The 18654-nt window shown below is 36.5% G+C and overlaps 1 protein-coding gene across 3 annotated transcripts in view; it reads left to right on the top strand.

Moving 5' to 3' along the window:
• GABRB2 (gamma-aminobutyric acid type A receptor subunit beta2) overlaps nucleotides 1-18654 on the top strand; it is a 334152-nt gene that overhangs the window by 134441 nt on the left and 181057 nt on the right. For all 3 annotated transcript variants that reach the window (XM_004371236.2, XM_012560132.2, XM_004371235.2), the window contains exon 4: nucleotides 11398-11618. In XM_004371236.2, coding sequence (XP_004371293.1) covers nucleotides 11398-11618 — 221 coding nt within the window. The remainder of the gene's footprint in view (nucleotides 1-11397; nucleotides 11619-18654) is intronic.

The raw sequence follows: 18654 nt of genomic DNA on the forward strand, positions 1-18654 counted from the left end.
TGCTTTGTCCCAAAGGTTCTGGTAGGATGTGTTTTCATTCTCATTTGATTCTATGAATTTCTTTATTCCATCCTTAATTTCTTCTATAACCCAGTAATTTTTGAGCAAGGTATTGTTCAGTTTCCATGTGTTTGATCTTTTTTCCTTGCTGTTTCTGTCATTGATTTCTACTTTTATGGATTTATGTTGAGAAAATATGTTTTGTAATATTTCTAGACTTTGGATTTTGTTTAGGCTTGCTTTACGGCCTAATATGTAGTCTATTCTGGAGAATGTTCCATGTGCTTTCAAAAAGAAAGTATACTTGGCTGCTGTTGGGTGCAGTGTTTGATATAAGTCTATGAGATCAATTTGGTTGATTGTAGCATTTAGATCTTCCGTGTCTTTGTTCAGCTTCTTTCTGGATGTTCTGTCTTTCATCGAAGTTGGTGTGTGGAAGTCTCTCTCTACTATTGTGGAGCTGTCTATCTCTCTTTTCAGTGCTGTTAGAGTTTTTTTATGTATTTTGGAGCCTTGTTGTTGGGTGTGTAAATATTTATTATAGTTATGTCCTCCTGGTGTATTAACCCTTTAATCATTATATAGTGCCCTTCCTTATCCTTTGTGGTGGATTTTACTTTAAAGTCTATTTTGTCAGAGATTAATATTACCACTTCTCTTTTTTGAGTGTTGTTTGCTTGATGTAATTTTTTTCCATCCTTTGAGTTTTAGTTTGTTTTTGTTTTTAACTCTAAGGTGTGTCTCTTGTAGGCAGCGTATAGATGGATCGTGTTTTTCTATCCAATCTGCCACTCTGTCTCTTTATTGGTGCATTCAGTCCATTTACATTCAGCGTAATGATTGATAGGTATCAGTTTAATGCTGTCTTTTGGATGGCTTTTGTGTGTGTGTTGTTCACAGTTTCTTTCTTCCACTTAAGTTTCTGTGCTGAGTCGTTTTTCTTTATGTAATTTCTTTTCATCTTTTTCATTGTTGTTTGTTTGCTGTTTGCTGAGTCTTCATATTTTTCTAGTTTTTTATCTTGACTTGTAGGATTGTTAGTTTCCTTTGTGGTTACCTTAATATTTACCCCTATTTTTCTAAGTTAATACCAGTCTTTTATTTCTTTATATTGCCTTGACTTCCTCTCCATATGCAAAATCTGTGTCTACATTTTTTTAAGTCCCTCTTTTTTGTTTTAATGTTGTCATCTTTTACATATTGACATCTGTTTCCCTATTTTTAGTGTTTTAGCTTTGATTTATTTTTGTGCCTTCCCTGTCTGGGTTGATATCTGGTTGCTCTGTCCTGTGGTCTAGTCTTGGGTTATTATCTGATGTTACTGATTTTCTAGCTGGAGAAATCTCTTTAGTCTTTCTTGTAATTTTGGTTTGGTTTTCGCAGATTCCCTAAACTTCTGTTTATCTGGAAATACCCTAATTTTGCCATCATATTTGAGACACAGTTTTGCTGAATATATAACTCTTGGCTGGCAGTTATTTTTCCTTCAAAGCTTTATATATGTCATCCCATTGCCTTCTTGCATGCATGATTTCTGCTGAGTAGTTCGAGCTTATTGTTATTGACTCTCCTTTGTAGATGACTTTTCATTTATCCCTAGCCACTCTTAAAATTCTCTCTTTATCTTTAGTTTTGGCAAGTTTGATTATCATATGTCTTGGTGACTTTCTTTTGGGATCCACCTTATGTGGTGTTCGAATAGCATCTTGGATAGATATCTTGTCATCTTTCATGATATCAGGGAAGTTTTCTGCCAACAAATCTTCAACAATTCTCTCTGTATTTTCTGTTATCCCCTCCTGTTCTGGTACTCCCATCACTAGTAGGTTATTCCTCTTGATAGAGTCCCACATAATTATTAATTCTTAGGGTTGCTTCATTTTTTAAAATCGTTTTATTTGATTTTTCCTCAAATAAGTTGGTGTCAAGTGTTTTATCTTCAGTCTCACTAATTCTGGCTTCCATTGTCTCAATTCTGCTCCTATGACTTTCTATTGATTTGTCTAATTCTGAAATTTTATTGTTAGTCTTCTGCATTTCTGATTGCTGTCTCTGTATGGATTCTTGAGCCTGTAAAATTTGTCATTATGCTCTTCTCTAATCTTTTTAACTTCCTCTATTGCATGTTATGCATTTTGCTTAATTTCCTTCCTAATTTCTTGAAGAGTTCTGTATATTAATCTTTCGTATTCTGCCTCCAGTAATTCCATGAAATTTTGCTCCTCTGGAAAATTTCTAGATTCTTTATTTTGGGAGCTTGCTGAAGCCATTATGGATTGCCTCTTTATGTGATTTCATATTGACTGTTGTCTCCGAGCCATCAATAAGTTATTATATTTATTTATTTTATGTTTGCTTACTGTTTCCTAGCTTCTTGTTTTGTTTTGATATGTCCAAATGGGCTTCTCTTATGAGCTAGTTTGATTATTGGCACCTTTGAAGCTCTAATGTCCTGTCACCAGATGGTTAGATCTTTTACCAGGTATATGAGCTCAGGAGTCCTCCCACTCCTCCTGTATGGATTCAGCTCAGGTGCCTAGGTAGATAGCCACCAAGTGTGTGGTGTAGGCTCTCACCTACAGTCCTAGACAGGCATGGGTGATTGGTGCACAGGCATCTGGCTATAGCAGAGGAGCACACTCTGGTCAAGGCAGGGCACTGACGGCCGCCATTGAGTGTCCAGGAGGAAGGCGTGACCCTGTTCCCTAGAGCACATAGGTGGGTGGGTTTTGCAGCCAGAATATGAGCACCCAATGCTGTTGGCTATAAGGACTGGGGGGCACCTCTTATTCTTGGGCCCCTATCGCAGGTAGCTAGGTGGCATGTGTGGAGCCACCAGTCCTCAGGCCCCTGAAGTGGGTAGGTGAAGACCCTGCTGAATGTGCAGAGCAGTGTTAAATGTCATGAACCTACCACTTCACAGCTGAGAGAGTTCAAGTTTGACTTCAAGTATATACCTTGTTGTACTGCAGTAATGAGGGCCTATGCTGTTGAAATGGGCCCACACAAGTCTCTGCAGGGAGAAAGGCACTCAAAGTCCATGGATCCCTTATGCCTGTGTCTAGGCAAAGGAGCTGTGGCTACCCTGGGTTCTTGGCTTAGGGGAGCCAGCAGTTTATTTTTCCCATTTGTAATTTGTTCACTCACCAAGGCTGGGAGATTGGCTCAGCACGTTTGACAGATCCTACTTCTGACCCAGAGGACTGGGCGATTCCTGAATCTGGTCAGGGACCCAGTGCAGAGCAGGGAGTGGGGAGGTAAATTGGGGAGAGGTTTTTCTCTAAGGGGTGTGTTTTTCATCCATGCGGTAGGCTGTACACAGTTACTTACCTTTCGCTGATCTAAGGCTGCTTCTCACTGGTTTTTTGTGGCCGAGTAGACTCTCTGAAGCTGGGTCTCTCCCAGTGTGGAATACTCCTCCCAAGCACTGCTGCTTGCCTGCCTCACTGCTCACCCATGAGCTGATCAGGCCTGAAGGGCTGAGGCTTTTGCCAGGTCAGGTCTGGCAACTCCTCACTGCTTCCAAACTGTCTCTCCATCACCCTGCCAGTCAATCCGGTTCCTCAACTTTGCCTTAGATGTTCAGGGCTCCTAGATTGTCATATATAATTGATTCACTTGTTTTTTCGGGTCTTTGGCCCGCCTTGCGCTATTCTTAAGAATGCAAACATGGTGTAAACTTTCACCTAAAGCACATTTTTTTTTAAAAAAAAAAAAAAAGGAGAGGTAAAATATCTCTTGCTGACAGTAAGCATGATCAGCACTCCAGGAGCAATGGTGTGCCAGGAAATAGAAAAAGCCTTATGATTGACACTGCACATCTTCCAGAAGTGTTTTTTTTTTTTTTTTTGAGAAATATATACTGCAGTAAAATACAAAATATAAAGAAATTCTTAACATAAAATCTGAGATTTCAAAAAATATTAAATAATCAGTCGACCACTCTATGCTCTGCCGCAGAGCTTCAGTACTAAGTTCACAGAGCTTCAGTACTAAGTTCACTGTCCTTTGTCATTAGGGGTATTTTAGGAGAAAAATGGAGAAGCACTGATATAAGGTATTAATTAGTAAGTTACTGCTTAGGGACACTACAGTAAAATAGCAATGTGCTACCATTTACATAGATGATGCTAGTCATCCATCAACTTAGGATATTCTGAGTTCTCAGTCTAGTGATGAGAATGGATTTGCCCCATCTGTGTTGCTGTTATGTACCATCAAGTTGATTCCCACTCATAGAGACCCCGGAGAGAGCTATATTCCCTCTTAGGCTTCTGATGTGTTCAACAGTACTAAGTCAAAGGATTTCGAAGCAATCAGACATTCTCTGGTTCATTTGTTGATATAATTCATTAATACATGTGTCAAAATAAATGCACAAACTGACCAGAGAAATTAAATTTAACATAATGAAAAGTCAAGAGAGTGAACTAAAATGTTGACAGCCTCTAAGATTTGGGAATTATCTTGTGCAAGCTTAAAAAGGTATCATATCCCAATTTTCTAGGAAGAATCACTAAATAAGTACTACAGTATAATAGTTGATAATGGGTGATGCTATCACTTTATGAAGAACTTCTAGCTTTTGTGTAAAAAATGAAAATAAAGAACTTTTTGGCTATCTTAAACAAACAAACAAAAAGAATGCAAACATGGAACCAAAAGATAAGCACATTTTAGAAACCTCTGTACCTATTCCCAAGTGTTCACCAGGAAATGTGTACCATTTAATGGGAAATTAGGTCCCTGGGTAGCACAAACAGTTTGCACTTGATTACTAACTTAAAGGTTGGTGGTTCAGAACTACCCAACAGCACCACAGAAGAAAGGCCTGGCAATCTGCTTTGTTGAGATTACAGCCAAGGAAACCCTCTGGGGCAGTTCTACCCTGTAACACATGGGGTTGTCATAAGTCAGAATCTACTTGACAGCAACAGTTTTTTTTTTTTTTTTTTTTTGTAACAAGCAATTCTAGTTCTCACCATTTATCCAAAAGCATGGTAAGTATCGGCTGTATACACATGAATAAAGGACACTCTTTGCATTCATACTGGTCACAGCCTATGTTGCTGTGAATGTACTTACTATGCATAGTTAGGTCTTACTATGGTATTATTTAGGTGATAATTTCTACATTAGATTTAATGTCTTTTCTCCCATGAGGGACAAACACTGAAAATTTTTATTGTGGAATTAATTTCCCCTCTTAATCTTTGGAATTCAGTCCTCTCATATCACTTTTTTTTTTTTTTGATATAAAATTCCAGACAGAAAAAAAAAAGGGAGACTGTTCTAAACATGCTCAAAATTAAAAGACTATGCCCAGAGTGATAGTAAAAGCTGTAAATGTGCTACAATGTGCAAACAATTATCGGGTTTTATTTACACAGAACTTGTATTACATTTAAATTAAATTAAACTCTCACTCATATTTCCTAAATCACAGGTTTTACAGCCTTAAAAACATTATCCCTGTCTTACAAAAGCCAGAAGCAAGATTTTCAGCTCAAAACCTCAATTTTGATCTACATAAGTTAAAAGAAAAATAATGAATGATAGCATATTAGACTCAGTTGTTTTTTCAGCAAGGAGAGATTATGATGAAGGTAAATATTTTGTTTTCTTTCAACATTATAAAAACCTGATAGCAGAAGGGGGTTTTCTCATAAGACATCTGAGTTTGGAGACAAAGCTATTTGCACATTATCTAAAAGACCTCAACAAACAAGATTAATAATGAAAGCTCATTATTATCCCCACCCCCCAACCGAGAAATGGTAGGGTAAAAGACATGATTATATTTATAATTTTCCCCACATACATAGACATGCGTTGAAAGAAGAAAGGGAACACTCCATAGACAGAAATGAGGAGGTTTCCCTAGAAGAAAACTATATGTAGGTGGGTAAACATTATTATTATTTATAATAAAAAATATTATACAGAAAAATTCTCTTATTTTCGTGTACATTTCTATGAGTTTTGACAAATGCTTAAAATCATGTAACCACCACTGCAGTTAAGACACAGAACAATTCCATCACCTCAAATTTTTCCCTCATGGTGGCCATTTGTAGTCAACCCTTCCCCCATTTCGAATCCCAGGGAACCACTGATCTGCTCTCTGTCCCTATAGTTATATCTTTTCGAGAATATCGCATAAATGGAACCATTTAGTATGCATCATTTTGAATCTGGCTCCTTTCAATTAATTTACTGTATTTGAAAATCACTGATGATGATGCATATACCAATAGTTCATTCTTTTTATTACTGAGTGATTCCATTTCATGTATGCACTGTGGTTTGTATATCTCTTCCTCAGCTGAAGGGCATTCAGATGACTTCCAGTTTTGACAATTAATGTACAGATGTTATGAACATTTGCACACAGTAGTGGGATTGCTAGGTCATATGCCAAGTGCATGTTAACTTTATTAGAAAAAAAACTCAGATTTTTCCAGAAGGCTGATCATTTTGCATTTCCACCTGCAATGCATGAATTCAGTTGCTCTAAAACCTCACCAGCATGCAGAATTGTCTGTTATTTTTAAGGATATTACTTTAACTTTTCTAATGGATGTGCAGTAGGATCGCATTTGGCTTTTAATTTGTTTTTCCATAGTGGTGGCTAATGATGTTGAACATCATTTCATGTGTTTGTTATTTGTATGTAGTCTTTGGTTAAGTGTCTGTTGATTCTTTTTTGCCTACTTTTTTTAATTGGGGTGTTTGTTGAGTTTTGAGAATTCTTTATATATTTATATATAAGTCTGGATTCAAATTGTTTGTCAGATATGTGATTTGCAAATATTTTCTCTCCGTGGTTTGTCTTTTCACTCTCTTAATAGTGTCTTTCATGGAGCAAATGCTTTAAATTTTGTTAAGATTTAATTTTTTCTTTTATCTATTTTCTTTTGGGATTGTAGCTGAGAAGTTTTTGCCTAACCAAAGGTCACAAAGAATTTTTCCTATGTTTTCTTCTCAAGGTTTTATAGGTTTACATTGTATGTTTTGGTGTATGATCCATTTTGAGTTAATTTTTGTTTAATGTGTGAGGAATGAGTTGAGGTTCATTTTTATTTTTATTTTGCAAATGGGTACTCCAGTCAACCCGCTTCCGTTTGTTGAAAAGATTATGCTTTCTCCAATGTACTGCCTTTGCACCTTTACCAGAAATCAATTGAACATATTTGTAGGTTTTTTTTTTAACTGTCTTTTTTTCTATAGAACTATGTTTTATGTTGGTATCCTTCTCCAATGCCACATTGTCTTAGTGTAGCTTAGTAGTAAGTCTTGAAATCAAGTAATGTGAGATCTCCAACTTTGTTCTTCTGTTTCCATTTGTTTTAATTATTCTCGTTCCTTTGATTTTCATATAAATTTTAGAATTAACTTATCAATACCTACAAAAAATTATGCCAGGATTTTTATTTGGATTGAGTTGTATCTTTAGATCAGTTTGAGAGAATAACATTTAACGATATTCAGTCTTCAAATTCAGGAACATGTTAGAGCTCTCCATTTATTGAGGTAGGTATTCATTTGACTGTGTGTGTGTGTGTCTGTGTGTGTGTGTGTGTCTGTGTGTGTGTGTGTGTGTGTCTGTGTGTCTGTGTGTGTGTGTTGTTCTAAAGAGATAAGACAGGGATTTAAAAAATAAAGACAAGAAATTCATCCTAGTGGTTTCTCTTCACATTTTTAGTCCCTCCCCGATCTGCATACTATTGTTCACCTTGCACCGCCCTCAGGTAGTTGCATTTTATTCTTTCCAGAGTCTTCAGTTGTAATTAGTGGGAGAGAGAGCCTGTAGTGACCTTACTCCAACTTGCTCAGCATCAGAAGTCAATTGACTTTTATTCTGACAGTCTAAACCCTTCTTGACTGGTGATGACATGGCTCATGGAGCACCCAGAAACAGATTTTATGGGGTTTTCCAGTCTGAATAAAGCTACTCTGAGACACACAAGTGGGGTTGGTTAACTGTAACTGATATGCTTTCAATATGTAAATTCAAAGCATTTATCTAGACTGGATGAGGGCCTAAGAGAGAGGGTGGAACAGAGGACCACTCTTTGCTTTTATCCCCAGTAACATTTATTTAGATTCAAGAGCTTCTTCCTTCTTGACAGTGTCATGATGTGTAATTTAAAACTAAATGAAATGAAAATTGATGTGACAGTTTGCAGAATCACCAGAGTTTGTCTGGGAGCATTTCTTAGCAGGCATTGCCTTGCTGACAAGTAACAGGAGTTAATGTATGACACAGGATCTAATGATATTATCATTTATATAGCCCCAAAGAGAATATAATTTCCTGTGTTCAAGCACATCTCAGCTGATTGATAAACTCCAGCACCTTCCAAATAGTATTTTCTCCCCTAAATCATAAAAGGCTTATTATAAAAGCAGATTAAATGGCTTCATCATCTAATAGGGATAACAATCAAATTTTCCATTTTATCTCCAAAAATTAGAGGTCACTAAATGTGTTCTCTCAAGCACAATATTGATTGCCCATTTTATTTCTTATGTTCTAGTTTTAGGCACTTTGTAACATAGACGCATGCAAAAAATGTATCTGGTCTGTTTTCTAGTTATATAATTCATAAGTCTCTTATTCATGAGCTTTTATCATAAATCATGAAGCTATTCTAGACATTGTCAGACAAATTCTTTACTAAAGCAGAGTGTTGCAGAATAGTCCAGAGAATTAATGTCTGCTAAAGTAAAATTTACGTACAATTATTTGATATGCCCTTAGAATATTAATACATCTCTTGTTAAAAGAGAAGTTTGATTTTAAATTTAGAATAAATGCCTTACTCTGACGTCTAAATGAAGCCAAAATTTGTATGTTTGTGAAACCATGGGAAATACCTAAATTTTTATAGGGAAAATTATGTTTTTGTGTGAAAACTATTCAATATTTTTAGCAAATAACATCTTAGAAGTTTTATTTTAAAATTGCATAACCAAATTAAGATGAATAAATCTCAGCACAGACTGAAAAAGCTGGTTGACATGTGAATCTTATACATAAAAGTGTCCAGATATATGTGGAAATACATATCTATTGGACATTCATTCATTCAGTCAGTCAGGCACTGTTTGTGCCTCAGGCACTGTACTAGGCTCTCAGGTTGCAGAGATGACTAAAAGATGAATCTAGTTTATGAGAAGCCCCCAAGTAGGGCATTGTGAACTCTGATTTTAAAATAGAATTGGAAATTATTCTTTTCAAATGAATAGTTGGTCCTTCATTTAGTCATTCAAATGAGGGTGATAGAGCAATTATATTGCACCCAAAGGCCTCTAATGGATAATAAATGTCACATTATGTATGTAAATGCTTTATTCATAGCATATAGCTTTTTGTAGTTTACAAATTGCATTTGAGTTATACATTTAATTCTCATCATAATCTTTAGGTTGGATCAGGCATGTATTAAAAATCTCATTTATAGGTAATGTAACTGAAGCACAAAGAACTTATATAAATTTATACCCTAAGAGGAATTGATGAATTCAAATTGTTGTGCTGGCAAAGAATATTGAGTCTACTGTGGACTGCCAGAAGAATGAACAAATCAGTTTTAGAAGAAATGCAACCAGAATGCTCTTTCAAAACAAGGATGGTGAGACTTTGGCTCACTTGCTTTGGACACATCATCAGGAAAGGCCAATTGCTAGAAAAGGACATCATAGTTGGTAAAGTAGAGGGTCTGGGAAAAGGAGTGAACGCCTCAATGAGATGGATTGATACAATGCCCAAAACAATGGACCCATACATACGATTGGTCATGAAGATCAGACAGGACCAGTTAACATTTAATTCTGTTATACACAAGGTCACCATGAGTTGGAGCTGACTTGACAGCAACTAACAAACTTGGGAAATGGTAGAGCTGGGATTCCAAGACCAGTACTCACTACATAGCAACCCACTGTTTCTAAAAAGTTAAGAGCCCAGTCTGAGTTATTAGTATAGCTAATACTATATATACATATACATATATATTCATATGTGTGTGTATATTATATATATGTATATGTATACACATATATATCTATGTTTTTATTTATTAATATACTTAGATAGCTGGGAGGCAAAGTCAGTGTCAGAATAAATGTCACCTCCCCTGGAAAACCTACTTTATCAACCAGACTGATTAGGATTCGTATTTACAAACTCTCACAATTACTACTGTAATAAATGACAAACTTTGCAACAAACTATTTTATATTTGCATTCCCTAATAAAGGGTAAACTTCATGAGGTTAAATTTCTTTACTGCTCCATTTCCTCTCACCCTGTGTATCACTGGGCTTTTGCCAGTAGGGTCCTTTTCTATTCTTCAAACATGCCAAGCATTTGCAGTTTATTTTCCTCTGCTTAGAATGTTCTTCCCAGATATTCAGTAGTTTTGGCCCTTATCTTGTCTCAGCACAAATGCCAATTCCTTCAAGAGGCTTTTTCTTTCTTCTACCATTCCAGCTAACTATTTAGTACCTTGCTGTATTTACTTCATAGAATATAGCATATTTGACATTAGTTAGTTCATTTATTGGTGCTTTGTTTATAAATTTCCTAAGAGCAGGCATATGATGATCTGTCTTGTTTACTACTTCTATCCCAACACCTAAACAGCACCTATCACATACTAGATATAAAATAAACATTTGTTGAATGAATAAATGGAAGGATTAATGAATGAAATTGTGTTTGATGTGCTAGCGTTTTAAGTACACATAAAAACAAATATATGTATATATATACACACGCACACATATAAATATATAACACACACACACACACACACACACACACATATATAGTTATACATACCCTTTGTTGTTGTTAGGTGCTGTCAAGTCAGTTCCTCCTCATAAACACCCTATGTAAAACAGAATCAAACACTGTGTGGTCCTGAACCATCCTCACGTTCATTGCTGTGTTTGAGCCCATTGTTGCAGCCACTGTGTCAATCCATCTCATTGAAGGTCTTCCTCTTTTATGTAGTGTTTTTGTCCTGCCTTAAAACAACCTGTGTACCTCACTTTGGGAAACACAAATTAATTATTGAGAAATTATTCCTTAATATCTTTCTTCCTGGTAGTGTATAATAAACTTCATGAAGATATAATCTTTTCATTTCTGTATTCACAGTGCCTACCACAGAACCTGGGAGTATAATAGATGCTCAGTAAGAATGGCCTGGAGTATAATAGATGCTCAGTAAAAATAAATTAATGATTTTCTATATGCAAATAGTACAGTGTGTGTATATGTTTATAGTGTATTTTCTTTTCATATTAACACTGAATTATTTATTTGCCTTTCTCCCAAGTCTGTTTGGGTACAAAATAATAGTTGTTTTCTTCTCACATTCACAGGATTACACCTTGACAATGTACTTTCAGCAAGCCTGGAGAGATAAGAGGCTCTCCTATAATGTAATACCTTTAAACTTGACTCTGGACAATAGAGTGGCAGACCAACTCTGGGTGCCTGATACCTATTTCCTGAATGATAAGAAGTCATTTGTGCATGGAGTGACTGTCAAGAACCGAATGATACGCCTGCATCCAGATGGGACCGTCCTTTATGGTCTCAGGTCTGTACATAATTTTAAAATTTAACTTTTCTTGAAAAAAATAGCTACTGTTTTTTTATTGGAGGGGAGTATTGTGCTGTTTTCCTTACTCCTCTTTCAGTTCTGCTGACACAGAGTTAAACCCTCTTTCCAGTAGATATGGGAGTTTAGGGTAGCATGTTTACAAAGGGCCTTAACCCCCAGCTAAGGCTGTTTTTCTGAATTATCTTCCAACATCAGCGGCTGATCTGAAAGCTGCTTTCTTTAAAGAGTAGGGATAAATAATATCAAAACAGCTGAGATGCAGGCCTTCTTTAAAATGGAAAAAAATATATGAATGCCAAATAATTGTTCAAACATGACAGATGCTTTCTTATAAATTGCTCCTGAGCTTCCTGAACTGGGTCATGGTCCTCTGATGAGAGGAAGGCTTATTGTGCCCTCTCACCCTCTGAGGAGCTATTAGACTTGCAAATAAATAAAGTAGCTATCTCATGTTTATTAATGATGAATTTACACTATTAAATGTACTGCTATGTCAGGAAAGAATTGTGATGCTCTGCCATTTGGGTGAGCAAGAATTAAAATAAGGCAGTTTCTTCTTTTAAAGTGTGTTCTGTATTGGAAGCAATAGATAGTTTTCTGAAAAAAAAATGAAAATAATATCCCTCTTACTCTGAAAACATTACAATAATAAAGGTTCTTCTGCATCACATGAGAGGAAATTCTAAATTCTGAACTTTTCAATATTGTTCTATATTGTTTTACATAGTAATGTGATTGTGTTATCATGACAATGATGATAATAACAATAGTGTTATATATGTATTGAACATTTTTTAGAGGGAGGCACTGTGCTAAGTGCTTTTCATACATTATTATAGATATTCCTTACAATACCCCTGTAAGTTAGGAGCTGTTAGGATCTGTGTTTTTAAATGGAGGAACTGAAGTTTACGCAACTTGCCCAGGATCACAAAGGAAGTAAGCTGTGGAGATGGGATTTGATCTCTGTTCCAAGTTTGGAGCCAGAGCTCTTAACTATTGTGCTGGAATTCCTCTCACGCTCACATTTTTCTGATCGGTTGTATCTCATTTTCCTTATCTGCTGTATTCAGTGCACTTTTTCTTTGTTTGCGTGTCACATTTGCAGGGAAAATGGTACTTGACTATTGAGGGAGGGAGGGAAAGGAATAGAGGAAGAGGCAGGGAGAGAGAGAGCATACTTGCCCTGTATGTCAAGCTCTGGAGGTGAATGGTTGAATTAGACACAGTTACTGCTCACAAGCATGCCTTGGGAAATAAACAGCAAAGTACCATACAGAGGAGTATGGAGATGCTCAGAGGATACAGAAGAGAGAAAAAAGAAGTTGATGGGAAAAGTCTGGAAAGATTCCACCAAAGGTGTGGACTTTAAAAATACTAATGGAAAGAATCATGTTAAACAGATATACCATACGACCCTATCCCTTAGAATTGACTACAAAACACATGGAATCACAAAGACCTTGTTGAGAGAGTGACCATGTGGGCAGTAGAGAAGAGGGGAAACAAAAAGAGCTTCTGCTACATGCTTTTTTAAAAGTTAAGCATGAAGAGATATAAAAACCTTGAAGAAGGCAAAAGGAGGCATAGGAATTAATGAGTTACTCATTCAGCAGTGAAGGGGCAAGGAGGACTGACAGCCAGCTAGTTTTGACTAAGCCCCAGACCCAGTACTGGGTGCATTTTGTACATTGAATTATTTAATCTTCACAGCACTCATACAAAAACAACCCTGTGTTCTTCCTGCTTCCCTGGGATAACTACCTTGAGGGCAGATACTATGTCATTTTCTTCTTTTTTTAACCAGCACTGACAAAGCACCTACCCTGTGAATAGCAACTCAGCAAAAGCTTGTGAAGGAACTTAATGAATGTACATATGCAGAGTTGAGTGGATGAGAAAATCAACATTCAAATAAGCAGAATGCCTTTGAGCTTGAAGATGGAAAAGGAAGGACCAATGTAGATGACAAATTGGCTTCTTTATGTCATCAAGCCATTAGTCAGACAAAAAAATTGGTGATTGTTGACTTTTATCATTAAGACCAGTTGGATCCCATCCTTGTGCCTTGAACTCACAAAAGTAGAAAATCATTGCCTTCCTGTCCCCACTTCAGTGAGGGCTGCTGACAAAATGTGTAGGTTCCTGAACATATGTGGCATGCATAAAATTAACACTTCTGGACCGAGCAGGCTCATAAATTGTGATTGTTCTCCCAGTTGTTTTGTTAATCCGAACGTGAAATTGATAAGAAGGTTTTTAGGAAATGTCTGAATGTTCAATCTCAGTTTTTACTGAAAAATAGTAGAACAATTCATTTCTTAGGTATAAGTTTAATGCAGACCAGATATTCCCTTATGAGCTCCAGAAGATTCATTTGCAATGGATAAGTGTGAAAAAATGCAATCAAAATTACCATTGCCAAGGTTGATTCTTCCTATTTAGCTGCCCCTCTTGCCCCCATTATTTTCTTTTGTCGACAGTCTAGTAAGAATGTTACCTCGTGCCTATGTTCAGACAGTGGCTGTGTTGAAGCAACATGTAAAATAGTAATAATATTAATATCTGTAGGTAGTCCTCTTTAAAGGGCTTAGCATGTAGACATCACTGTGCCACAAACTTTACTTATATTATCTCATTTTATATTGACAGTTGCTGTACAAAGCAGGTACTATTATATTCTCCATCTTACATAAAAAACTAAGAAACTTGTGTACAAAGTTGCATAGCTACTGCACAGGACAGCATAGCCTGCTTAATGCATGGACTTAGCTCTTTATTACCATTCTGCCCTACACATTACGTACTGGCCAGATGGGAGTAAAGAACAGAAAGCACCAAAGTGCACACAGGAAAAAAGAAATATATATATATATATATATATATATACATATATGTATATATATACACATACATATATATAAAGAATGCAAAGAAAGGTTAGATAAAAATAGCTTTCATTAGATTTATGGATACAGACTTTTTCTTTATTGATAAAATAAGATCTTAAAGAACAGCAGGCCTGAGTCTTCTATGGAAGGTGAATCTTTCAGTCCTGAGGTTCACACCATCCCAGTTTACTAAGCAAAGATATTTGCTGTGGGGATTCCTGGGGCATACACAAGATCATTGTAAAGGACTTGGTTCATTAGTCTGAATAAGGTAGGGTGAAAGACAACTATGACTATTTAGATGTAAAGACTTGTACAGTAAAGCTTTAAGTATCAGGGCAGTGATCAAAGAATTTGGGTAGGACAAGCCCTCCAAGCTGAATGTCATGAGTGCAAGTCAAAGGCAAAAGGCTCAAACTCTGCTCCTACTGAAAACCACAGAGACTGGTGGAGGGGTCCTAAGCTTCTTTTTTAGGGTTTTCTTCTGAGAAATTTTCAGATATTAAAGCATAATCAGATAGAGAAGGAGTATAGCAAAATAGTAACACTTGTTAAATTTTATGGTGGGTATAAGGGTGTTCATTGTGTTATTCCTTCAGGTTATCTGTATGTTTAAAAATTTTTATAATAAAATTCAGAAAAGAAAAAAAAAAATCAGGTTTCAGTAGCCAAAGAATCTCTGGTTCTATTATCTAGGAAATGTCACTCGAGGTTTAAAAGGTCTGCAGCCAAGGCATGAGATTTCTGATCTCTTGGAGGCAGGGAATCATCTGAATGCAGCGTCCGCTTGGAGTAGTGGGGTCATCTCATCTTGGAGGATGTGTGGCTCCATGGGTGGGATCCATGACCACAGACAGCAAGGCTAAACCATAATCCAGATGGGAGTGGTCAAAGCTCTTCAGCTAAAACCTTGATAACCTCCTTAGGAAACTGTCCCCTTTCAAGGGTCTGCCCATTACTTCTGACTACTCAGCAAGACCTCCGAGTGTAGTCCTGCTAATTAATATACTGTGTTGAGATGGCAAGGATTTTGAAGATAGCACACCAGCTGATCAGCAAGCTTGTGTTAAGGTGCAATATCCTTGGAGAGTATTCAGAAGATAAAGATGGAAATTTAGAAATATGGAACATACATGTAGGTGCTATTGTTAGTCATAAGAGCCTGGCTGCTAACCAAAAAGTCGGCAGTTTAAATCCACTAGCTCCTCGTTGGAAACCCTATGGGGCAGTTCTACTTTATCTTATAGGGTCGCTACGAGTCAGAAATGACTCAAAGACAATGGATTTTCGTTTTTATTGTGAGTCTAAGTTTGAACAGCCTAATTGGATCTTTGTTTCCCCATATCCAAAGCATAGGTTAACAGCTTACTCTCAGTTCTTTCATTGCATTTCAGGTTAATAATCATTTAAGAGGCTCAGGGAATGGAGTTCTAATACTGCACAGATACAGAAATACACACCACCGGGCAATGCTACCAACTTCCTTAAGAAGGGTAATGATAATGAACTTAGGTTTTCATTTGAACTTTTGTCACCAACTTCTTGTTGAACCTTGAGCATCTTCTGTATGTTTTCATTTCCCCATGTATAGAAAAGGAAAAGTGAATTAGATTGTATCATTTTTTTAAACAATCCAATCATCTTGTGAATCAATTGTCAATGAATGTAAAATAATTTATAACCTGAAATCAGAGAAAGTGAAGTATATGTTTGGAGTAGCACAGTAATTTATGGAGAGTAAGTGCTCAATGTTAATTAATATTTAATTAATAAATTAATGAATGGATGGGTAGGAAATTGTAACATTCCATCCCAGTTATTTTTTTGTTATTCTGTGAAGTAAGACACTGGTCATTTGTCTGGAATGAAAAGAGTGGATGGGAGGGAGTGAATTGAAGAGAGTGGAAAAGGTCTAGGTCAGGTACTTATAAAATAAAAAAAAAAAAAGTATTACTGAAGAAAAGTTATAAGATTGTCAAGAAATGTTGAAGATACAGTGGCTATAACAATGGGATCAAACATGGCAACCATTGTGAGGATGGCTCAGAACCGGGCAATGTTTCTGTTGGATCACCATTCTTTAGAATGGGCACAAATATGGATCTGTTCCAATAGGTTGGCCAAGTAGCTGCTTTCCAAATTTCTAGGAGTAGACAAGTGAGCATTTCCAGCTTTGCAACAGTTTGTTGAAACATCTCAATTGGTATCCTGTCAATTTTTAGAGCCTTGTTTTTGCTAGTGCCTTCACTGCATGCAGCTTGGACTGGTTCCTTCAGTACCATGGGTTCTTGATCATATGCTACCTCCTGAAATGGTTAAATGTGAAACAATTTATTTTTGGTACAGTTACTCTGTGTATTCCTTCCATCTTCTTTCGATGCTTCCTGTATCTTTCAATATTTTACTCATAGAATCCTTCAATATTGCAACTGGAGGCTTAAATTTTTTCTTCAATTCTTTCAGCTTGAGAAATACTGAGCATGTTATTCTTCACCTTTTGTAATCTAACTCCAGGTCTTTGCACATTTAATTATAATACTTTACTTTGTCTTCTCGAGCCACTCTTTGAGATCTCCTGTTCAGCTCTTTAACTTCATCATTTCTTCCATTCACTTTAGCAACTTTATGTTTAAGAGCAAGTTTCAGAGTCTCTTCTGACATCCATTTTGTTTTTTTCTTTTTTTCCTGTCTTTTTAATGACCTTTTGCTTTCTCCATGTATGATGTTCTTTATGTCATCCCACAATTAGTCTGGTCTTCAGTAATTAGTGTTCAATGAGTCAAATCTGTTCTTCAGATGATCTCTAAATTCAGGTAGGATATACTATTAAGGTCATACTTTGGAGGTACTCTGGAGGTCTTGTTTTAATTTTCTTCAGCTGTGAAATTGATAGTCTGTTCTTCAGTTGGCCCCTGGCCTTGTTCTGAGTGATGGTATTGAGCTTCTTCATCATCTCTTTCCACAGATGTAGTCAGTTTGATTCTTGTGTATTCCATCCGACAAGGTCCACATATGTAGTAGGACCTTTTATTTTGTTGGAAAAAGGTATTTGCAATGAAGAAGTTGTAGGTCTTGGAAAATTCTGTCATGTGATTTCCTGCTTCATTTCTGTTACCAAGGCCATATTTTCCAACTGCTAATCCTTCTTCTTTGTTTCCAGATTTCACATTCCATTCATCATTAATTATCAATACCTGTTGATTACATGTTCGATCAATTTCAGATTGAAGAAGTGGGTAAAAATCTTCAATTTCTTCATTTTTGGCATAAGTAGTTGGTGCATAAATTTGAATAATAGTCGTATTAATTGGTCTTCCTGGTAGACATATGGATATTATCCTATCACTGACAACATTGTACTTCAGGATAGATCTTGAAATGTACTTTTTGACAACGAACATGACACCATTTCTCTTCAATTTGTCATTCTCGGCATAGTAGACCATATGATTGTCTGATTCAAAATGGCCAATACCAGTCCATTTCAACTCAGTTATGCGTAAAATATTGATCTTTATGTAGTCCATTTCATTTTTGGCAGCTTCCAATTTTCCTAGATTCATACTTAGTGCATTCCACGTTCTGATTATTAAAGGATGTTTGCAACTACTTTTTCTCATTTTGAGTAGTGCCGTATCAGCAAATGAAGGTCCCCAAATCTTGACTCCATCCACATCATTAAGGGTGACTCTACTTTGAGGAGGCAGCTCTTCCCCGGCCATATTTTGAGTGACTTCCAACCTGAGTGGTCATCTTCTGGCACTATATTAGACAATGTTCGGCTACTATTCATAAGGTTTTCACTGGCCAATTGTTTTAGAAGATAGTCAGGTTCTTCTTCTTCATCTGTCTTAGTCTGGAAGCTCCCTTGAAACCTGTCCTCCAGGGGTGACCCTGCTGGTATTTGAAATACCAGTGGAATAACTTCCAGCATCACAGCAACACGCAAGCCACCATAGTAGAACAAACTGACAGACGAGTGATGGATTTACTTAAAATAGGAGACATTTCTTAGATTTCAAAAAGCTAATGAATAATTGCACTGACCAGGTGATCAGGAGACCTGCATTCTGGTCTTACAACTAGCGGTTCTTATAACTACTCATTTAAATAATTTCTAA

The sequence above is a fragment of the Trichechus manatus genome, unplaced genomic scaffold, assembly GCF_000243295.1.
Source record: "Trichechus manatus latirostris isolate Lorelei unplaced genomic scaffold, TriManLat1.0 scaffold00011, whole genome shotgun sequence".
Taxonomy (NCBI): domain Eukaryota; kingdom Metazoa; phylum Chordata; class Mammalia; order Sirenia; family Trichechidae; genus Trichechus; species Trichechus manatus.